At 43.9% G+C, this 23,297-nt stretch overlaps 1 protein-coding gene across 9 annotated transcripts in view; it reads right to left on the reverse strand.

The window, feature by feature from the left end:
- Nucleotides 1-1,438: 1,438 nt before the first annotated feature.
- Pparg (peroxisome proliferator activated receptor gamma) overlaps nt 1,439-23,297 on the reverse strand; it is a 131,608-nt gene continuing 109,749 nt past the window's right edge. For all 9 annotated transcript variants that reach the window (XM_075983111.1, XM_075983115.1, XM_075983114.1 and 6 more), the window contains 2 exons: nt 18,510-18,960; nt 1,439-1,888 (listed from right to left, as the gene is read on the reverse strand). In XM_075983111.1, the coding sequence (XP_075839226.1) occupies nt 1,641-1,888; nt 18,510-18,960 (699 nt within the window). In that variant the 3' untranslated portion in view covers nt 1,439-1,640. The remainder of the gene's footprint in view (nt 1,889-18,509; nt 18,961-23,297) is intronic.

A 23,297-nucleotide genomic window follows, 5' to 3' on the forward strand; every position in this document is an offset into this window, starting at 1 on the left:
TTCTACTTTTTATTTGTGTGTGGAGGTCAGAAAACAACTTTTGTGAGCTTGTTTTTGACTTGCCCCCTTTTGAAGTGGGGATTTTCTTGTTTCTACTGCTATGAATGTCCAGCTAAGTGGGCTGAGAGCTTCTAGGACATTCTCTTATCTCTGCCCCCACCTCACCACACGAGTGTTGGGATCACAGACGTGTGCTAGCAGTGGCTTTTTATATGTGTTCCATGGCTGGAAATCAGTTGATCAGGCTTCCATGACTAGCATTTGCTGAGACATCTGCCCCTTCATTTTTTTAAACTTAAAAACGGTTTTATTTATGGGTATGTATATGCCATGTATGTGTGGATGCCCAAAGAAGCTTCCGATAGCCTGGAATCAGGAGTTGCAGGTGGTTGAAAACCACCTGCTATGGCTGCTGGGAAGTGAACAGGGCAGCCAGCACTCTCAACCATGGAGTAATCTCTCCAGCCATTCCCTCCCTCTGTTTTTAAGACAGGGCCTCATGTATCTTAGGCTGACTTTGAACTCGATACATAGGCCATGTTGAAAGAAAATCTTGAGCTCCTGATCCTACTATCTCCCTCCATTTCCTGAATGCTAGAATCACAGGATTGCTTTTTGTTCTTGCAAACCCAGAGCTAACTGCTCTGATTGACAGAGGTCCATCCCCAGCCCCGTGGTGCTATCTATTAAAACATTTGTGCTCTCAGAAGCGTATCACAGTGTTGACATGACAAATTGGGGTTTCATTAGTAGGGAGTACAATCAGACTTTCAAATCTGTGGGTTTTACATTTTTGGGTCAAATATTTGTGGGGCATTTTGGTGAATTATTGACTTTCAGGACTCTTCCCATTCCTGTCCTTTTCCCCCAAACCCCCCTACATCGCAGCACGCAAGATTTCCACTGTTTCAGGTATTGTAAGTACCCAGAGATGGCTTCGATGACAGGGGAGAGTGTGCATAGTTTAGACACAAACATCTATCTTATAAAAACGTGGACACCCACGGGGTTTGGTACCTGGAACCAGACCCCATGCTTACGGGGTTGGGGTGGGGTGGCAATATGTTAAACAGTTGTCGGTGATGAGGATCTGGGTTTGACATCCCTCTGCCCCAGAATCCACTTAAAAACGCTAGAGGGGTAGTGCTGGGAGGTGGAACAGGAGACCACTTGGGTCTCAGTGACCAGCTAGTCTAGCCGTATTTGTTGGATTCAGGCCACTGAAAGACCCTCTCTCAAACTAGGTAGGTGATGTTCCTGAGCATGGTCCCTAAAGCCACCTCTAGGCCTCCATGAACAGGCACAGCCCCTGCACACACACACACACGAGTACACACACGTGTCAAAGAACAGGAAAGAAATAAGACGGAGAAATCCGCCCCAGATCTGCAATGGCGGAATGTGAAGCACACGGTCGATCGTTAGACACTATAAACAGTTTCATAATGTGATAATTTTTAATATTAAAAGTAAATTGTAAATGTATCTTTATAAACAATATGCATAAAATAGATCATGTTCTAAAACCTTTTGTTTTTAAAATGCTTTTTCACAGTAAATTTCCTAGGTGTCAGATTTTTTTCCCTCAAAATAATAGTGCAATCGAAAGAAGGAACACGCCAGCGGGCAGGACTTTCCTGCTAATATAAATCCTTGTAGATCTCCTGGAGCAGGGGGTGAAGGCTCATGTCCGTCTCCGTCTTCTTGATGACATGCAATAGCTGCACATGCTCTGTGACGATCTGCCTGAGGTCTGTCATCTTCTGGAGCACCTTGGCGAACAGCTGTGAGGACTCCGGGTGGTTCAGCTTGAGCTGGAGCTCCAGGGCCTGCAGCAGGTTGTCTTGGATGTCCTCAATGGGCTTCACATTCAGCAAGCCTGGGCGATCTGGGAGAAATGAAAAGACAAAAGGCTCTGTCAAAGGTTCTCCGGGCTGGCTCTGAGGCCTCGGCAGCTTCAGGCTACTCTCTCCCCAAGCCAGAGATGAGACCCAGTCCTCAAGCTGCCAGGCTCATGCTCCTGCCCCCACCTCCCTGTGTCTCTGCCTTATTTCTTAAGCTGGAGCGGAGGAAGGCTCTGCAGCTTATGGGTGAGACTGAAGGATGGAATTGAAAGGAAAAGCAGTTCCTGTTCAGGACTAACTGCGCCATGTGACACCATCAGGAGCATTCTGTCCCCAACCCAAGGCCTCTTTTGACAACATGCTTCTCTTCTCAGAAATTGCATTTCCAACCTTTGCTCCTCCTGGTTGATCTTTTCATAGCTTCTACCTGTGTTCTCATAACAGTTTCAAACAAAGCTTTCAAGTGTGAGCCTTGTTGTTTTTGTGTGGCACAGAACATCACATTTCCAACAGGATAACTGAAAGATAAAGCACTGCTTCCCTTTGGAGGGCTATTCCCCTCCCTACAGTGGGGCTGAGTTTTCTCCTAGGGATGAGGTTGCAGATGTGCTTCATCAAGTCTTAACAGTTTCTTTTCTTTGCTTCCTTTCTACCTTTCCATTTTGTTATCAAGGAAGGTCTCACTGTATTGCCTAGGCAGACCCCAAACTCCTGGGCTCTCTCAGCTCCCCCCCCCCCCCAGGGCTCAGCCTCCTGGGCTGCAGCTACTGGAGGAGTGCAGTCCCATCCTTGGTAGGACACCCTCGTGTCAGCCTTCCAAAGCACAAAGGCAAATCCTGCTAATGCATTGCCACCAGTGTGACATTTGCTGTAGATTATGGTGGATTTGTTTTACTTTTGGTTTTCCAAGAATTTTGAAGTTTTAAATTTGTTTTTTGTCAGGAACATTGGTTAAATTTTATTAAAGGCTTTTAAATTTTTCTATCTGAAGAGATATGATATCTGAAAAGATATGGTGGTATCGTAACCTAGTGTAATGGATTACATGAATAGACTTCCTTATGTCGTAGCGCTCATTTGTTAGGATCGTATTGGGCTTTTTAGTAACTGTGGACACCACGGCCAGGAGCTATCATCTGAGCCATCCACTTTTCGGTGGTAACTGTGAACAAGCCTGCTGAGTGGAGCTCTGTTTTCCTTCAGTTTTGACCTGCTCCTTTGTGGTTTCTTGGAATTCAGTTGAAGAACACTCTGACCCTGGTGACAAGTCCTTCACTACCTAGGCTTTCTACAATGTGTAAAGTAAAACAGTAAATTCTTTCAGAATGGAGTTATACATAATATTCTTTTATAATCTGGAATCTATTTTTATTATATATTGCTAAATGTTTCTTTTAGCTAAATTAATTGTACACACAGTGAGTGGGTTCTACCATGACATTTCCATATATGTCTATAAAGTACTCCCACCCCGACCCTTCAGGGTACCATTCCCATGCCCGCTGAACCCTTCCCGATGAGCCCCTCTCCTATTTTCTTTTTCTTTTTATGAACTAGTGGAATCTACTATTTTATGAACTAGTGGAATCTACTATTTTATGAACTAGTGGAATCTACTATTTTATGAACTAGTGGAATCTACTATTTTATGCTCCTTAGCTTAATGCTCTGTTTGTTTTCTCATTTTAAAATCATACTTGTAAAAGAATTACCTATTTTTTAAAAATTTTTAAGAGTATGTGTGTGTTTTGTCTGTATACATGCGTGCACACCATCTCCATGATTACTGTCTTTGGAGGTCAGAAGAAGACATCAGATTCCAATGATTATGAACCATGGTAGAGCTGGGAACTCAATCTTGGTCCTCTGCAGCAGCAGCCTGATCTCTAAACTATGAAACCATTTGTCCAGTCCTCCTTATTTAAAAATATAACCCTTAGTTTCATCAATCAAGTTTAAATCATATTTTTGTTTCAATGTTTAATTCCTTTTTTAAAAATAAATTTATCCATTTTTCTTTTTCCCCCTTTCCTAATTTCTTGATTTGAATGCTTTACTTTTAGTTTGGGGACTTCTTGATCTCTAATGAACTCATTAAGACTCTAAATTTTCCTCCCAGTGTCACTTTGGTTTCATCCCACAGGCTTTCAGGAACAGGCTCTCACTGTGCTTTTAAAACAGCCTATCTTAGAGCATTGGCTTAATCCAAGAACTATTCAGAAGTGTGTTTTCAATTTCTCTCTGTCTCTCTCTCCCTCCCTCTCTCTCTCTCTCTCTCTCTCTCTCTCTCTCTCTCTCTCTCTCTCTCAGCTCTTTATGTGATTCTGGCTAGCCTGTAAACCATGCTGGTCTGTAACACACAAGAGATTCACCTGCCTCTGCTTCTGGAGTGCTGGGATCGAAAGCACACTCTGCCACACCTGCTACTTTAATGTTCCTAACTAAAAGTTTTGGCTTTGGTTCCCGTATTCTAAGTTGGTTAGGTTGTAAGAGTTTTCTACTGAAAGTAGGATTCATTTGCATCATTTAGGACACACCCCAACGTCTTAGGTCTTGTATTGGTTTCAAAGTTTAGTCCTGCAGGCTGCTCACTCTGTTAAGGGCCGCACTCCTCTCCCTTCACTGTAAGTTTACTCCCATCTTCATCTTTCTCTTGGCTGCTGCCTCTGTACTTTAGCCTCAGTTTTTTTAGCCATCCTTCTGCTCAGGCACACTAAGGTATTTCTATTCCAAATTCCTCAAACATGCAGCTCTATCAGAGTAGCTATAGAGACTCAGTACTTCCTGCCTGAAGCCTCTTTCCTCCACAGTGCCTCCAACCGCTTCTTGGCTTCTTCAAATGGAGCACCAGTGGGATGGAGCACCTCCTCCCCATCCCTTCTCTCTGGGCCTCATCGTTTGCTCTGGGCCCCACAGCACCTTATGACCAACCCGATCTCTACATTTGAGGTGCGTTTACTGAATGGTTGATTTTTCCAGGTCTGTGCACCTCTGTTCCAAACACAACACCCTGAAGTCCTCCCCTTGTGCGGTCAGCCTTGTATTCTCTTTCCTGTTGTGCCCAGTAGCAGTGATCTGATGTCTCCGAGCCACCAGTGGATGGATGCCCATCAGCCCTCAGCTGGCTGAGTTAATGAGCAAGGGGTTGTTCTGGCCCAAAGTCCCGGATGGAAGAGTATCGTCCTACTTGGTGAACAAGCCTGAAGGCAGAATCACCACACAGTGAAGACGTCTGTCATGAATGGTGTTTTGTTTTGCCATATCTAATAAACTCTCATAACCTTTAATCCACAGCTGCGAGGCTTGGGAGAACAATGTGGTCTCAGGGTGGGACTTTGAGAACATTCTCTCAATTTTACTTCTTTTTTGTTACAGAAGGAAACATGTCTTGGGCTTGACTTTTTTTCTTCTCTAACATATCCCATCAATTGGATTAAAAATGGTTTCCTTTGAAATTCCAGCCCTAAATGTGGGACCAAGGGAATAACAACAGTGAAACGTCTCAGACTCTGAGAAGAGAACAAATAACAGTCCTGGCCTGGAGAATCCTCCTCTGGAAGGGCTGTGTCTTTCTCAGTTGTGATGCCACAATGAAAGTACTTAGGCCAGGTAAAGCTCTTGTTGCTGTGCAAGCCCAGCACTTGGCATTTGATCCCGAGAACCACGTGAAGAAGGAGGATGGCTTTCACAGAGCTGTCCTCTGACCTACACATGTGTATCATGGCTTGCATGCATATGCATGTATGTTCACATATACTAAAAAGAAATAAGCAAAATTTTTAAAGTTAAGAAACCACTGAGGCTTCAAGAAAAGCTGAACTCTGAACTGGGGCTCTAGTGTAATGCCTGCTGACCCTCCTCCGCCAACAACATCTGAGGCTGTGCGGATGTGCACAGCTGAGTGGCTGCATCCTGAGTCACACAGCCTGTTCTGGAGCCTCTGCTCCTGGGCTCTCTTTCCTTTCTCCTTCTTTTTGAGCAGCACCAGTGGGGACAAAGCCACAGAAGGGATCATATGAATGAACACAGGGTCTCTATCAAACAACAAGACCCTAGTGTGCAAAGGATGGGCTGGAACCTGGCTCGGGGAGTGAAATGTGACCAGCTGCTCCAGGAGTGGGGAAGGATCTGGTTTGGATTTTCCAACTCTTCTTTGGCAAGTTACTCTTTATGATGTGATGGATGACGCTTGGCTGAAGGGCTGAGATGCTGTAGCTGCAGATTAAATATATTTTCTCCAGTGACAAGTTAGATCATCTAATGATCAGCCTGGCTGTCCCCTACACAAGCCCCGATCAAGGGAACACACAGTTTGGGGAAGGAGGCCACAGAGTAGTAAGGGCCACATTCTCCGGTTTTGTCTTTCACCAGCTCTATGACCTTGGGTCCCACTGATTAAATTTGCTGGGCTCAGGTCCCTCCTCTGTATAATCTATCAATGATCTCTAAATCCCTAATTCAAAAGTTCTAAGATGCATTCTTATCTATAATTCCCTCTAGTACACAATTCACATAATTCAACCAGGGAAATAAAAATTGAATTAGAAAAGTATATTCATAAGCTTACATATTAAACTTAGAACTGGCTTATTTAAAAACAAAACCAAAACAAAAGGCAGCTTCTTTTGGTCTTAGGTCAAGGGCAAAAGGAATTTATCAATTGCTCCTCTGCTTCTGCTCTTCATGGCTTAGGGACCTCCGCTGCTCTCTTCCCTGGTTTCCCTTCCCACCTCCCTCCCCACATTCCATTGGACCTTCACTGAGTTGAGATTATACCATAGACTAGCCCCCAGACTCATCCCATCTTTTCCCTTCCATCTACTCCCTGGGGCCCAGGGCTTCTAGGACATCTGAAGGGCTAGCTGAGGTCCTCGCACCTTCTTGAGGTGAGAGGCGGGTCTGGAGCAGGCTCAGGGTCAAGGGCTCTCTGTTGGCTAAGGCTGCCCAGATGGCCCTTTGGGGAAGCCCTGTTGACTCACGCACTCCAGGAGGCTGGAGTCAATTATTATATCCTTACTCCTGGGGCTGTGAAGAATTGGGAAAGAACCTTTCCGGTCTTCATTCATTCAGTCCTGGAACTGATTAGAGAGCAACTGATTTAGGCAAATATACAAAACTTCCATTTCATCCAGATCTGATTCTGCCTTGAATACAGGGCTTATCTGAAGCGGACTCTATGCTTTGTCCCTATTAGGACCCACCTACCTGGGTTACATTCCCCTTGCCCAAGTTTTCTCAGGAGGCTCAGTTAGGCCCCATAGCAGCAGGCCACAGATCAGGTTTCCTGAAGGACGGGCAGGAAAGCAAAGGCCAGTCTTCTGTCTCTTCTCTGAGAGATTCTGTCTGAGCCTTTCCCACCTTGCTGGTTGACTTTGTGATGGGTTGGTTTGAAATGGACTCTACTTAGGTCCTTTAAGGGGAGATGTTGGTTTGTGGGGCAGCTATACATTGACCCCTAATCATAAAGAACTTCAGTTCAAGTGTGAGGTGATGCTGAGGAGGAGAAAAGTCTATCTGAGATTCAGCAACTTAACTTCTTTTCCAACTCACTCCATCGTTCCCTTTATTGGATTATACCTTAAGCTACAAGATAGGTTCTAAGAGGACCTGGATGTGGAACCTGAAAACCTGAGCATTGTCTCCCTTCCACTTAAGTTTCTGGTGCTTTTGGACAGCTTAGCCGATCTTTCTGGAGATGGTTTATGTTTGAAGACAACAATGCCACATCTCTCATAAGGCCATAGAGAGTTACAGGGGTAAGAATGCTAGAAATTCTTATTCTTTGTGTTTGTTCAAACCTTTGCTACAGGGTGGGGTCATGTCAGTACCAACAGCTGGGAAATGGAAGGGTTTGAGGTGTTCTTGGTAAGAATGGAAATTTGGGAGCACAAGAAAAGTAATTTTCAATACAGACATGTTTGGGGCTTGGGCAAATTCTCACTCCCATAGTTGAAAACACGCATGCAGGACAGTTCCAGAATAGGCACAGAGCAAAACAGCCACAGTGGTCCAGATATGGATTCCTTGTAGACATGACACTGAGGATTCTGGGGCGCTTTTCTAATCTACCTTCAGAATCACAGTGAACATGAGACAGACTGCGGATAGAGAAAGCAAGCCACTGCACGGTCTATGGCCATCCCTCCCACTGTCCTCTCTCTAGAGAAACAGATCAAGCAGGAGAGCTTGATCGAGTACAGGGATCCTCAATTCGGGCTACACATTAAAATGAACTTGGTCCGGGCGGTGGTGGCGCACGCCTTTAATCCCAGCACTTGGGAGGCAGAGGCAGGCGGATCTCTGTGAGTTCGAGACCAGCCAGGTCTACAAGAGCTAGTTCCAGGACAGGCTCCAAAACCACAGAGAAACCCTGTCTCGAAAAAACCAATAAATAAATAAATAAATAAAAAATAAAAAAAGAAAGAAAAAAAATAAAATGAACTTGGGAGATTAAACACAACACATATGTGTCTCAACTACCTGACCTGGGATGGATCTTCTAGGTTTCAGAGCTGTTGGTGTTTGAATGTGAGGACCTCAGAGAGCAGTATCACTTTACTGAGAAGCTTTGACTGTCTAACTTTGCAGTTCCTCCCATGGTGACCTTGGTCAGATATGTAAGCCTCTCCATACTTCAGTTTTCTTGTTTTTAAAAAGGAAGCTGGCTCAGTGGAACACACCTGTAGCCCAAGATACTCAGAGACCGGGAAAGCTGAATTGCTTGAGCCCAGAAATTTGAGGCCAGTCTGGGCAACACCCAAAGAACCTGTATAAGAAATAAAATAAGGGGCTGTGGATGTATTGGAGTGCTTGTCTAGCACACTTGAATTTCGTCCATAGCATTGCAGAAATGGCTTTGTTCGTTCACACGTGTGTGTGAATGTGTGAATGGAGGTCAGAGAAAATCTCAGGCATCAGTCTACAGGTGGTTTCCACTTTTTTCTTTGTCTTTGAAATAAGACCTCTTCCTAGGTTTGCCATGTAGTGCTCCAGGGACCATCTGTCCCTGTTTTCCCAGTGTTGGGATTACAAGCATAGGTTGCCATATCTAGCTTTTAAATATATTTATATTATTTATATGTACGTGTGCATGGTAAGTATATGCCATGTATGTGTGGGTGTCTAAGGAGGCCAGAAGAGGGTGCTGAGTCCCCTGGGGCTGGAGTTACAGGTAGTTGTGACTGTGAGCCACCTGATCTGGGTGCTGGGAAACTAACTCCTCTGAAAGAACAACAGCAAGTGCTCTTAACCTCTGAATCCTCTCTGCAGCCTCATAGACAGCTAAGGAATCAACCAACCAAACAAAGCCACCTGGGCTCTTGGAATTGCATGCCTGTCTTCATGCATAGGAGACAGGTAGTTTACCAAAAGAGCTATCTCAGCTCATTAGGAAAGTAGTGCTTTCAAGCAGGGCTGGAATGGTAAACTAAGTCACAGCATTCTGAGTAGCGATTGTGTCAGGGCACACAGCAAGCTTTGGACTTTTAACTCTGCTGCCACTCCCTTGCTTGTCTCCCTTCTTCCAGGCCCCTGGTTTTCCTGGATCCTCTCTTTCCTGCTCTTCTTCCCTTAACTATTCCCTTCTTTCCAGCTGTCCCTCACCTTCCCTGGTCCAGATGCTTTCTTCTTCCTAGTCCTGGACTGGACCTTGCTGAGGATTTATTAGGGATGTTAGCAGAGTCAAACTAAATTAACGAGAGGTCTGACCAATGACTTGAGGCATGGAGTGGTTTACTGCTTCTATCAGAAAAGCCAGGATGCAGTAAAACGGAAGCCTTGCGAATGTTTCAGAGAGATGTCGTCTGCCTGCTGCAGCACGTGTTGCTGCGGCACTCTCCCTCGGACGCACTGAAACAGTCTCACAGTTCCCTGTTCAAGTAATGATTTTACACTAATCAGTGCTCTCTCTATGGTAGATAACAAGATGATTTAGCAGGATGATGGAAGGGGAAACTGCAATGAAGTCAAGCCTAGCCAGTGTTTGCTAGTATGTGCCCATCAAGTAGCAACTCCACATCATCACTCCTCAGACCCCGTCACCACAAGGCCAGCTCCTGAACATGAATACACAAGGGGCAGGCAGGTGATATTTACTTTATGGTTGGTTAAAGCTAGATTGCCCCTCTATACGGAGTCTCCCAGGTAACAGAGCCTGGGTTGATTCTATTTCAAGGTCTTTGAGGACCGCAAATGGGTCTCTGAATTCTCTCCTGGCCTTGGGAAGTCCTGGTGATTCTTCTAGCTCGCTGTACTGTCATTCAAGATTCAGCTGTGTGCTCTGCCCCTCTCCTTTTTCATCAGGACCAAGGGGCAGTCTACTGTGGTTCACTGAAGCTGAAGGAGGCCGCTGCAACTCTGCTAGTTCTGTTTTGGATAATTCTTTCAGGATTGATGGCTGGCTGAGGTCGGAGCACAGGGTAGAGGAAGAGGGTTTAGTGGAAGGAGATATGAAATGCCCTCTTCTGGGTGTCCCTCCGGTCAGACACACTGCTGCCCTCAATGTACCTGGTGACTCAGTCTTGCTCTGGGAGGAGAGGAGATGAAAAGGAGGAAGGGCTAAGAAAAGGGAGACTAGGAGCACCTTTTTGACTTTAGACCCTTGATAGGAATCCAGAGACGGTAGCCTTGTCCACTTTAGACACCCTACTCCTGCACCCTCCCCATCTTCTTTGTTCTTTTTCTCTTTCCTTTCTTCCTTTCTTTTTCCTTCTTTCTTTTCTTCCTTCCTCCCCTCTCCCTCCCCCATTCTTTCTTTTTCAGAAGAACTTGTAATCACAAAAGGAAGATAAGGAAGATATGACTTTCTAAACACCTAAGGTTCCTACAAAGTCAAGGGAATTCTGGAAGGGGGAATCCACAGTCCTAAGTCTCCCCCCCCCCCCTTGGGGGCCCAGGGCTAGGGGATTTTGAGCCTCCTACTTTGGCTCCTCCTCCTTCTCTGTATCTCTTCCCTTTGGGTTTTGTTCTCAATCTGCAACTAATCCCCTTAAAGTGATAGCTGATAAAAGGATTAGCTGAGAGCTCCCTAGGGGTATTTATATTATAGGAAGGGATTTTAAGGACGGTTGGTGGAATTTCAAGCCATTCGACTGGCAGGATGGAGTGGAGCTACTTCAAATGATATCACACAGGAGAAGGGGGAAATTAGCATTCACTGTGTGCATAGCAGTGTCCCAGGCACAGTGCCAGAAGCTTCATATAATGCTATTTCACTTGCCTGGGGAGCTGATAAGGAAGTTAAGACCCAGGGAGGTAAATAATTGCTGCAACCACACATCTAGGAAGTGGGGAGTGGGGCTTTCAGACTCTCCTGTGTGGTTCTGGAGCTTTCTCCTTGGCCTGTCCATAGCTACTGCACCAGATGAGAAGTTTCTTTTGGGTCGCATGGCACCTTGCGCCCCTGTGTCTTAACCTCCCTGTTAGGTGACCTGAGGATCCCAGGTTCATTCGTCCCCACTCATAGCTGAATGGTGCCTATCTGGAAGGCTGCCTGGGGTCACCCAGAGTTTAAATACACATTTTGAGAGTCCAAAATGATAAAGTGCTCTAAAAAGCCACCCGTGACTGGCTAAGGAGCCTCTTCCAAGACTGCCAGTGTGGACAGGAATGACTCAGCAGTTCAACTTTCAGTCCCATGTCTGTCTCAAATGCCACTGTTTGCTCAGTGCTCAAGATGATGGCGGCCTGCTCAGCCTGGGTGGAGGAGGAAGCTTTACTTCTGGAGCAGTTACAGATAAGAAGTTTCCTCTGCTCTGCGAACCAGAGCCTGCATACATCTTCTCCCATGTATGTCTAGCTCTGGGCTGACTTGGAGATGTTTCATTTCCTCACTGCTCCATTCCTGCCCCCAGTTCTCTGGTTTTTAGTATTTGGGTGCCAGCTGCAAACTCATAAGTATACCTCACCCCTATCATACCAATTGCATGAGTTATAAAAACAGAGAACGAATGGAACATTTCTTGATAACTCAAATTGAGTCACTGTTCAAAGCCATTGGGCTGCCTCATACACAGATAAAACCCATTAGATACGTTAGTACTTAATAAACCAGCTATTACTCTGTGACATGGCCATCGCCTCATGGGCAACAGGAGACGTGATGACACTGGCTGTCCAGCTCAAGAGAAATTAGATGTCCTTGTTTATTTTCAATATCTGAAGAACAGTTGGACAAACAACTTTCTCAATGGGGAAGGAAGTTAAGTATTTAGCTGGCACAGAAGAAGTAGGAAGCTGGTATAATGCTGAGGCTGTAGCTCAATGGGAAAGCCTGTGCTCAGCATGCACGAGGCCACAAGTTCAATCCCTAGTACGACAAAACACCAAAGTGGGACTATTGCTATTCATACTTATTTTAATGTCTAAATTTCAAAGTAGTTTGGATTTTTTTCTCCTTTTCACGTAACCACTATGGGAAATGTTCACAGACTGAAGAGGATATGAAGGCCCTTGTGCTGAGTGGAGTCAAGGGTGTGACTGGTGTAGGACTCCTATTAGACACAAACACTTCTTTGCCAGAGAAATGGGCTATACCGAGTCCACTGTAACTTATAGAAAGCAGTCTGTAGTAAGCATGACACAGATACCCAAGGTCTAAAGGGTAACTGAGGTACGGGCATAGAGGAACACTCCCAAACCTGGTGCCCCAAGTGATCTGCAGTGGGTAATGGGGTCTGAGCTGCGGAATGAGGCGCCTTGCAATTCCCCTGAGTGAGTGTCTGTCTGCTTGAACCACACAGGGCAAGTGCCTATCTACACAGCTGCTTCTCTAGAGCAAGAGAAGACACTGGATAGTATTCCAGCAGCTTTAAATCCCTCTCACGGGTGCATGAATGTTTGTGCTCTCCCCTGCCCATGCTGGTGTGCAGGTGGAGGTCAGAGGTTGACACTAGTGTCTTCCTCACTCTCCATCTTACTTTTTGAGAAAGGAAGGGTTTCTCATTGGCTGTGGAGCCTGCGGATTCAGCTAGTAGGGCTGGCCAGCAAGCCACAGGGATCTTCCTGGCTCCGCATCTCCAGTGCTGGTTTCATATTCGAATGTCACAGCAGAAGGCTTTTTACATGGGTGCTGGAGATCCGAACTCATGTCCTAATGCTTGCATAGCAAGCACTTCACTGACTAAACAATCGCCCCAGCCTGCTCTTACAACTTTTCTTTGGAACCGTTTATCTCTCATATGACCTGGCATATGGTGGTATCTCATTAAGTGGAAACATATTTACTTAGCCATTTGAAGTTTACTGTCTACTTTTGTGGGAAGCTTTGCAAATCATTGTGTCCAGGTGCCTATTATACGACAGGTGTAAGAACTATAACATCACCAGCCCTAGGCCTTGCCCCAGCCAAGCAAGGGGTCTGGGAAGGTGGCTCAGTGGGTAAAGTGCTTGCTAGTTACTTAAAATTGTATCTTAAGAAGGACATCGAATATTAGTGACAATATATGAACATTCTTAATTATAAATATTCATAGGCCACATGGAAATAGTTATTTTTGATAGCTTCTAAAGAACCCTAAAATCAAGGCAATTAAGATCCTTCTTCATCTCAGAGACTCAGCAGGTAACAGAATTTCACAGGGAAGGGCATGATGATGATGAGGAGGATGATTGCAGTTCTGGGGGCGGGGGGATGAACCCAATTCTGCACATGCTCAATGTGAGCTCTGTCACTGAGCTACGCCCCTGGCACTAGCCTGGGTATACTAATGGGTCTGAACTTGGCCTTATCAATTAGTAGCTCTGTGACTAGGCTCTCTGAAGTTGCATTTTCTCCATCTGTAAACTGGGGTAGAGGTCACATACAGCTCCAGCAAAGACATATCAGAAACTAGGAATAGAGCACATGTTCAGGACCTCTGGGATACTCAACAAATGCAAGTTATTGTTGCCGTTTTATTTATTATAATCATCTGTCAACTCATCCTAGGTGATGTGCTTTGACTGTTTTATATTCAATAAATTAAGAAGTCTTAATTAAGTATCCCCCAGCCATAGTCCATGATGAAACCATGGGGCCTCAAGCTGTTGACTTGACAGAACAAGGTCAGATTGACAAATAATATCAAGTCGAATGCCTAACTATGGGAACACAACCTCCTTCTACCCACTCAACAGTCAGTCACTCCAAGAACAGCCGTCTAGAGCTGTTTGAAGAAGGAACATTGCTAGGTCTGCAGGAAAGAGCAGGGGTCACTCCTTAAGTGGTTGGCACAAGCCAGAGTCTAGAGAATGAGGAGGTTGAGGACTCGCTGTCTATTGCGCTGTAGGGATAGTTGTAGTTTCTCTATCACTCAGATGGCAGTGGCAATTTGCCTTGAAAAATACATTGTAAAATCCAGTGAGTTTCCTCCCTCAAATCTTAAAAAGTTTAGAATGAATCGAAATGGATTCCAACCTGCTCTGAATTAACAAGCCCTTTTTCCTGTTGGAGAGTTCCAGCTGGACCTTCCTTGGCTTTTCTTTATCACACGACACACACTCAAGGGGGCAAAGTGTCCAGTGGAGTGTCCTGGAGTTTGCCAGATTTCCTGGGCTTCACACTTGGCATTGGCCATGGGGCAGGGCTTGAAAGCTCGCTAGAGAGGCTGGCATAGGTCTATGGCGCCAGTTGCAAACATCTCCTTGCTGGACTCAGTTTTATTATTCTCAACACCACCTACCCCAGCAGTGAGACTAGAGGGTGCAATGGAAGCTGTTATTTACTGGGATTACAAGGAAATGCTCCGCTGGCTTCCAGGTTCAGGCCTTAAGGAAGGAACGTGTGGGTGGGAGTGCGGGGTGCAGCTACCAGCTGCAGAGAGTGAACTGTGGTCTTCTAGCAAGGAAGTAGAGGGGATAGGGCTATCCCAGCGACAGGACATTTGGCTTTTAACCCAGTCCTACTACTATTCAATAGGCATCAGATCTTGTAAAAATCCGGGTTCATTTATTTCTCTGCCTGTGAAGTGAGAATAAAACCCCTGTGCCCCGTTGGGATCCAGGGAAGACTATGCGCTGCTCTTAAGAAGTGCTACACATCGGCTCCCAAGCTCTACTGTTCTTTTTATTCCATTTCTTGATCCAGCTCAGAGGAGACAGATGAGAAGACTGAGAACTAGGTCATCTCTCTCAGTAAGCTGGCTGCAACAGCTGAGTACACAAGGAGTTGCTAAACCCAGTTCAAATCTAAGAACCAGATCAACGGGTCCGCAGTGTTCAGTGGGTAGTAACACTTATTTCCCCAGCAAGTCCTGAGTTGGGTCAAATTGACACTTCTATCTACAGTCTTCCTCTTTGGTCCCTCTAACCACCGCCCCAGCTCTGATCCTCTCCTTACACAGCCTCATCTTCCTCATCCTTTCCCCAGTTTGAGCACCTACGTGCCTTCACCAGAGCTAAAGTTCCAGCTCAGAAGGGCTCAGATGAGCCTTGCCTAAAGCACTGCTTTCCAAAATCACTAAAGCAAACTTCTGAAGTGCTGAAGAGATAACCGCTCTTGCTGAGACTGGATAGGGGCAAAACCCCGTTTTCTGGATATAATCACTCTTGCTAAGACTGGTTAAGGACAGAACTCTGTTTTCTGGATATAATTGCTCTTATTTATGTTTTCTCTTCCTGGAATTTTAGAATAAGGAAAAACAATCAACAAGCAATGGTTAATTTGGAAACTGTCTCTAATAAAGCTGGGCTTGGGATATTGATCTCACATCTATGGACGATGAGAACTTACTGGAAGCCAGTCCTTGGACTGGGAATGCCAACTGGGCAGCTTTTGTTTGGCCTGCACACAACCAATCTCCTGAGTAAAGAGGAGAATCACATTTCTGTGAGCTCTACAAACATGGGCCAGTTTTCCTCTTGTCTGTTGCCTGTATTTAGCCTTTATCTATAATTTCAACTTTGGTCGGGGAAGGATTTTTCCTTTCTGTGTTGTAGGAACATATCAGTGGTTAGTCAGCTGCTTTTAGGAAGTCTAGAAATATTCGCAAGGGTTAAAAGATCTTAATAATCTGGCAGACTGCTACCTTGGGGTATCTTTCATTGTTATGTGGATGAGATTTGGATCCTGGCTTTTGTGAAGACAACCCGTGAAAGGCCAAAATGAACTTCTTTATATAGAGTACTTGTCACTGGTGTTATTCTAACTTTTATGAACTAGCATGAGCTAATAATTACAGCATTAAATCCATGCACATTGTTTATTGTATGGTTTTTTGACCAACTAACTAATGGTGTATGCATGTATGTGTGTATGCATGTGTGTATATGTGCACATGTGTATGTATATATGTATGAGTGTATATTTTTATTTCTGTGGTGCTTGGAACCTTTGCATGTATCAGACAATCACTCTTCCACTGAGCTCCTGCTCCAGCCCATCATGATTGTTTCTTGTTCAGACTTTTCCTATTTACAAAGTAAGACGTTTGAATGGATTTTCCCAAATGCTTCCCTTAGTGTCTGTGGATATAAATGACTGCAAGCTTTATGATAATGATGAAATAAAAGACTTTAAAATGCTCATAGCTTTGAATTCAATTTCTGGAAATTTACAATGACAAAATCATCTGAGATTAGATAGAAATTTATATAGAAGAATATTTAGTAATCAAAATATAGAACACTTTCCAAAGAAAAGCAGAGCCTATATCCCAGCACTGAGGATCAGGGGTTCAAGGCCAGCCTCAGCAGCATAATGAGTTCAGGGTAACTTGAGACCTTGTTTCAAAAACTTAAATAATGAAATAAACAAAAAATAAAATAAAGGAACACATCTTAAAGCACTCTTCTATGTTTTCGCTGTCATTCAAAATGAAATAATAATATATAGGGAGATGATTTGGTCCATAAGAAACCCTTTATAGAGTATTTTATAGTCATTATAGTCATTAATGGTGCTTCTGGGGCCAGGAATATAATTCAGTGGTAGACATGCCTAAGGCCATGAATTTAAACCCTAGTACCAAAACTCCCAAAACTCAGTCACTTAATTCCAAAACATGTTGATTCAGTGTCTGAGGGTGTGCTGAGCTTGGGCAGTAGATGTTTTCTTGTCAGTGGTCACTGCATGCCTGGCTCTTGGTTCCATCCCAACCGACAAAGACAACACGAAATTGTCTTAAAGTGAGTGACCACTTGATACTGCCTAACCCTTGCCATACTGCTTATCTCTCTGCTCCCCAGTCATATAAGGCAGCTTTGCTTTCACAGAATAGAAGCTTGAAGCATGGGCTCTAGAAGCAGACAAGCCATCCCAGTGCATCCTTCGACAGGTTTCACTTACTATGTTGCCTGGTTGGGCTGGAACTCAAAGAGATCCAGGCTAGCCTTGAATTCATAGCGATCTGCCTGCCTTTGGAGTGCTGGTATTAAAGACATGTGACATCATGTCTGACTCCCCAGCTACATCTGACACTGGTTATGTCACTGTGGGCAGGGGCACAGGCCTTCCAGTGCTTCGGTTTCCTCACTTTAAAAAATGGCACTCACCTCACTGAGCTGTGGTGAGGATTTGTGTGGGAAGCGCTCAGAACACTGTCTGGCATTAGAGGCACCTCCTCGGTGTTGTCTCTTACTGCCCTTAGTAATTACCATGCACCTTACTTGAAAGCATCCGCTCTCCAATGCACAAGACTAACCATGAGATCATGCTCTTTATACGAAGCAACACTTCACCTTTTCACCTATAGATTCCCCTTCCCTACAGGCGAGTTCTCACAAATAGGTTGTTGCACAGTTCACACAGAACGTGCATCTAAAGTCAATTCCAATGTAAGAATTCACCATTTAAAAAGCAAAGTTTTGTTTGTTTGTTCTTTTAAAACATTATGTAGCCTAAACTGGCCATCAACCCTAGATTCTCTTGTCTCAGCCTCCTCAGTGCTGGGATTCTAAGTGTGCACTATTACATCTGGCTCAAAGCAATTTTTACAGATAGAAATGAAAGCAGAAAGTTCTACTTACCTGGAAACAAGAGAGAGAGAGAGAGAGAGAGAGAGAGAGAGACCCTTGAAAACAACATTTGATATAAAATGAGGCTTTTGGAGTTGGTTAGTTAGATCATGTATTTGCAAGGCCAAAATTTTGATAAACTGCCAAATAGCTCAATTTCTTTCTCTGTGGTGTGCTCTTGGTTCAAGTGTATTGGTAATCACAGCCAAGTGTCTTACAGAGGCACAAAAGGGAAGCCATAAGAAGCCAGATGAGAGAGAAGGTGGAGTTTAGTATGTCTCCATTCCCTGATTCCTGGTGCAGGGAAGGTGGGTGGAAGCATTAATTGGGCCAAGATCACACACAGTTGCCTGCTCTATACCACAGGAGCATTGTCAAAGTCAAGTTACATGCGTCATTACTAAAATGAGCTGAAGACCGAATTGGCCTTTTGGGAAGGAAGAGGGAAAGACAAGGAAAAATAACGTGAGAAAAGAAAAGAAGGCATTTGTTTTTCAGGATTGGATTTGGCCAGAAAAAAGCAGTGTGATGAATAGAAACAAGGAGCTTGGAACCCCACAGCCTTCACTCCAAATGTCTATGGTATTCAGCTCGGCAGTGACATGTTCATGGCACTGTGCCACCGGCATGCTCCGCAGAAGCAGAGTCAGTAAGAAGGAACACAGAACACTGAGAAAATGCAATTCCACCACCATCCCACCTTCTTCTAAATCTAAATCAAAAGATGACTCTTACCTCCACTGAGAATGATGACAGCTATAAATATGGCCAAGTCACTGTCATCTAGTTCCAGTGCATTGAACTTCACAGCAAACTCAAACTTGGGCTCCATAAAGTCACCAAAGGGCTTCCGCAGGCTTTTGAGGAACTCCCTGGTCATGAATCCTTGACCCTCTGATATGAGGACTCCATCTTTATTCATCAGGGAGGCCAGCATTGTATAGATGATTTCATGGACACCGTACTTGAGCAGAGTCACTTGGTCATTCAAGTCAAGGTTAATGAAACCAGGGATGTTTTTGGCATATTCTGTGATCTCTTGAACGGCTTCCACGGATCGAAACTGGCACCCTTGGAAAATGCGGATGGCCACCTCTTTGCTCTGCTCCTGCAAAGGGGTGATGTGTTTGAACTTGATTTTATCTTCTCCCATCATTAAGGAATTCATGTCGTAGATGACAAACGGCTGCAAATGAAAAAGGAGAAAGTGGCTGAGTTGGTGATTCCTTGTTCTGGGAGAACACCACCCTAGTCCAGAGACCATAGATGTATTGCTTTGCTGCGTAAAATTGGGAAGGCTAAAGGGACTTAATCAGGAGAAAGGGCTCTTCCTGTTCATCACTGTGATCTGCTGGGGTCAAACATTCCTTGACGCTTTTCCTTCAACTTGTACCATCACTGTGTTATTCTGAAACTGGCTAATAACTTCGATTTGTTAGATTTTTAAAATGACAAAAAGTCTAATGTTTTCTTGAATTTCAAGAAAATACATATTTAATCTTTTTTTAAACAAAAAGTAGTTAAAGCAAGTTATGATTGAAAAAAACCACTTGAACATAAGCTAATCTTGCAGTTTTAGATCAAATTTACTCAGACCACAAGGAAACACAGTGTACATATAAAATATATTTCACTATATAAAATCACTCAAAGCAGATTAAAAATATTGAGCCAAGAAAATGTCTATTTCTTTCTTTCTTTTTTTAAAAAATGCTCTGGAAGCCATCTGTTTCAGAAAAAGCAGCTGTAGGAGGCCTGTGGGTAAAACACTGCAAAAAGTTGTAAAGTAAAAAATGGTTTTTAGCTTTTTAATTTTTATAGTTTTGAAAATTTAATCATAGAGCCCCATGCATGCTAAACAAATGCTCTATCACTGAGCTGCAGTCCCAGTCCTGAACTTAAATTTTAATATGTCCATTCTTAAGGATCAACTAATAAAATGAATGAATCAATTAATCAGGTTTGCCACAGGTTGCTTTCAAAAGTTTGCCATGACACTCTGCTCTCTGTTCCTTTGTACAGAACAGCCAAAGGCTTATGGTCATTGTGAAAGTCTCAAGGCTGAGCAATTAGGAAGAAGGAACACTTTGCACTTATTACATGCACTGGACCCTAGAAAGAGCTAACCTCAATCTTATTAAATATTATATTTTTGAGCACTGGAATAAAAACTGAGGCTATTATTAGGCTTTGGTTCTATGATTAACCCCCCCCCAGAGATTTATTTTTATTTTATTTGTATGGGTGTTGACCTGTCTGCATATAAATGTACCATATGCGTGTCTAGTGCTTGTATATGTCAGAACACTGTGTCAGATCCCCTGGAACTAAGGTTACCGAGGGTTGTAAGCTTTGTCAGGTGTTGTGTGACGGCTGGTTAACTATGTAATTTAGGGAAAGCTATTTATCCTTCCAAAGTCTCAAGGTGTTTTGTTTTGTTTTTGTTTTTGAAACAGGGTTTCTCTGTGTATCCTTGGCTGTCTAGGCTATGACCTCAAATGGTACTGGGATTAAAAGCGTGCAACATCACTGCTAGGGAGTTGACAGAATTGAGGTTTCTGTTTCTTTTCTAGAGGAGACTCTAGCTGTATTTCTAGTGTGTATGTGTGTGCGCATGCGTGTGAGGTATGTGGCACATGATCACACATGATCACAAATTCTCTGATGTACTAAAAGTAATTTCTTTTGAGTAGAGGTTCTGAGAGCTAAATGTCAGGATTGGGGGGTGAGGTGCATAGGTGATAACAGTAGCCAGCTTCAAGATGTTCTAGCCAGAGATTTCATTATGAACTCTTGCAGATAAGAGTCCCTGATTTTCAACAAGCTCATTCTGTTCCACTCTGAGGACTCCTAGACTCTGAGGAGATTTCCAAATCCACACATTGTACAAACTCATCAGAGTTGAGTTGTTCTAGAAACACCGCTGCCCTCAATTCACGTCAACCACAATGCTCAACACACCTGGGTGGGGGTGGGAGGGCTCAGGACTCAGGCAGTATGCTTGCTGCCTTTGATTTGATTTTTCAAGACAATGAGGAGCAAATCATGCTCACTGTTTTTTTCAGACATCCTGCTTCTGTTTACTCCACAATTGACATCATCAGTAAAAAGAGGATAAGGAAAGGCACAGTCAATTATATCAGTTAAAATGTACTCTTTATTCCTGAATTCTGATCAGATTTTAACCATGAGAAAAAATTTGAATGGATGAAGATTTTACAGAAGCTCCCTGCCTCCTCCTCCTCTATTGGAGCTCTAGGAGCCTTATAGTGTATTATAATTTAATATTAACAAAATGTAAATGGCTTAAACATTTTTAAATAAGGTCTCACATACCTAGGCTGGCCTTAAACTTGATATGTACCAGAGGATTATCCTGAACTTCTGGTCCTCCTGCCTCCACCTCCCAAGTGGTGGGATTAAACAGGCACTACCACACCTGGCTCACGCTTTGCTGGGGATTAAGTACAGGGTTCCAAGCTTGTGACACCCCTAGCCCCTTGACTTTCTTTACTCTCATGAGAATATGAACGTGGACAACAAAGAAAGAAGTTCAGCCGAACATGTTAAACTACTGACAACATGAACAGAAAAGCATCACCTCAGCTGGGCATATGGTTCCCTATACAGCACTTGCCGAGAATGCTCAAGGCTCTGAGTAAACTATCTCTTCACATCTCGGGAGACTGTACCCAGAGCTACCCTTTCAACTTTTGGGTGAGCTTCTGCTCAGTCATGTGGGTTCTTGGCAGAGCATAAGCATCAGATTCTTTCACCTCCAAGTAAGCGATTTCTCTGGAACTCTGCCCTGGTCCATCACCCTTGTGATTCTCCTTGACTTCCCCTGCCCCTCATATAAAGCCCCAGGTTCCTGTTTTTGAAACTCCGGGATAGCTGACCATAGGGCACCAAATCCTGCTAATTTTCTCTCCCAATTTAACAACAATGTGACTTTAACCCCTTGGCAATCAGTGTTGGTCAGGATATCCTGGCAGTAAATATTCAAGGACAGAGAAAAGAGGCAGCACCCCCACCATCATGCCAAACCAGTTTTGCTTTTTTTTTTTTTTAAATCCCTTCAGCATTTTTGACATTTCTGAAAAAGTGGGGAGCTGGCAGAGAGTTCTGAGCACTGACAAGCAAATGAACACCAGTGGAGGTTTTGTTGTTGCTTTTCCTAGTTGTATTTTATTATGCTTTTTTTTTTTTGACTCTGCATAAGTTCTTTCTGCTTCTATGTGGATGTTTCAAACTGTGAGAGTGATTCCCAGGCCACCAGCTTACCAGTTCTCACACCGCAAACCATCCACGAAGGCACCACTTTCACATGTCACTAAGACTTCCCCATCCTCAAACCCACTGAGAAAGCAGCGGCTTGCCTGCTTATTGAAAACTGAGTTATTAATGTACTACAACATAAACAGCTTCCTTTTGGTGCAGTAGTCTACATAAAATGAACTGTATGTCTTGAATCACATTTTTGTATTTTGCACAAAGTCAACTGGTGCTTTGGGTTAACTTATATAGTGTCTTTTGATGACACACCATTTGCAGGAGGAGTCACATTGTCTTCAAAATTTGACTCAGTGATTTTCTAGTTCGAGTTCACAGTGTGTTTACCTTCAGACATGGCATCAAATGGCTAGGTAGGCACCCTTACTTACCAGTAAAGGAAACAACAACTAGACATGCTCAGGCGCCCGTCTAGGTTTTTAGAGTTCAAAACGCATGCACGGTCTAAGAAAAATATGCACACGATGAGCACAAAGTTTCTCCCAAAACAGTAGCTCTGGGAATGGGGTTCTCTGACGCCCAAGCTTTGTTGACCACAGAAGGATCCTTCTTTCCTTCTCTTTCCTTAGTGCTAAGGATTGGACTTGGGGCTCATAAATGCCAAGCACAGGCTGTAACACTGTGTGGATGTGCCTCTTAGAAAGCCATCAGCATGTTAATATCTGAGTTATAGAAGGGCTTCTACACAAAGTGCTAGGTCACTTCCTCTTGACTAATAAAACAACCCATTCAAGGAGGTAAGAAAGATCGACTAATACGGCTCAGGTTATTCTGAGTAATTTCTCTAATTTGCCACACACACATCTGCATATTAGCTGACCTGCTCACAGAAAATCCCGTGATAATAACAGTGCAGAATTACAGCTGAATTGGAGACCAGGCATGGTGCTGGTTTGCTTGTAATCCTAGCATTTGGGAGGTAATGACAGGAGAATCTGAAGCTTAAAGTCATCTTAGCTACAGAGTGAATTCTAGGTCAGCCTGGGCTACATGAGACCCTGTTTCTAAACCAAACCAAACCAAACCAAACCAACAACAAACACCAGGTTTGGGGAAACGTGGGCCTCATTTCAAGGGCCTTTCCAGATATTCAGATTTTTCAAAGAAGAACACTACCTTCTTAGAGCCTATCTTTTGAATATGTTCCTGTCTTCTTGTGTTTCTTGGCTTTCATAATGTTGGGCATACACCTTGTCCTCTACAGTTAAAGAACGCTAACCCCAAGTACAT

Source organism: Microtus pennsylvanicus, chromosome 8 (genome assembly GCF_037038515.1).
Source record: "Microtus pennsylvanicus isolate mMicPen1 chromosome 8, mMicPen1.hap1, whole genome shotgun sequence".
NCBI lineage: Eukaryota > Metazoa > Chordata > Mammalia > Rodentia > Cricetidae > Microtus > Microtus pennsylvanicus.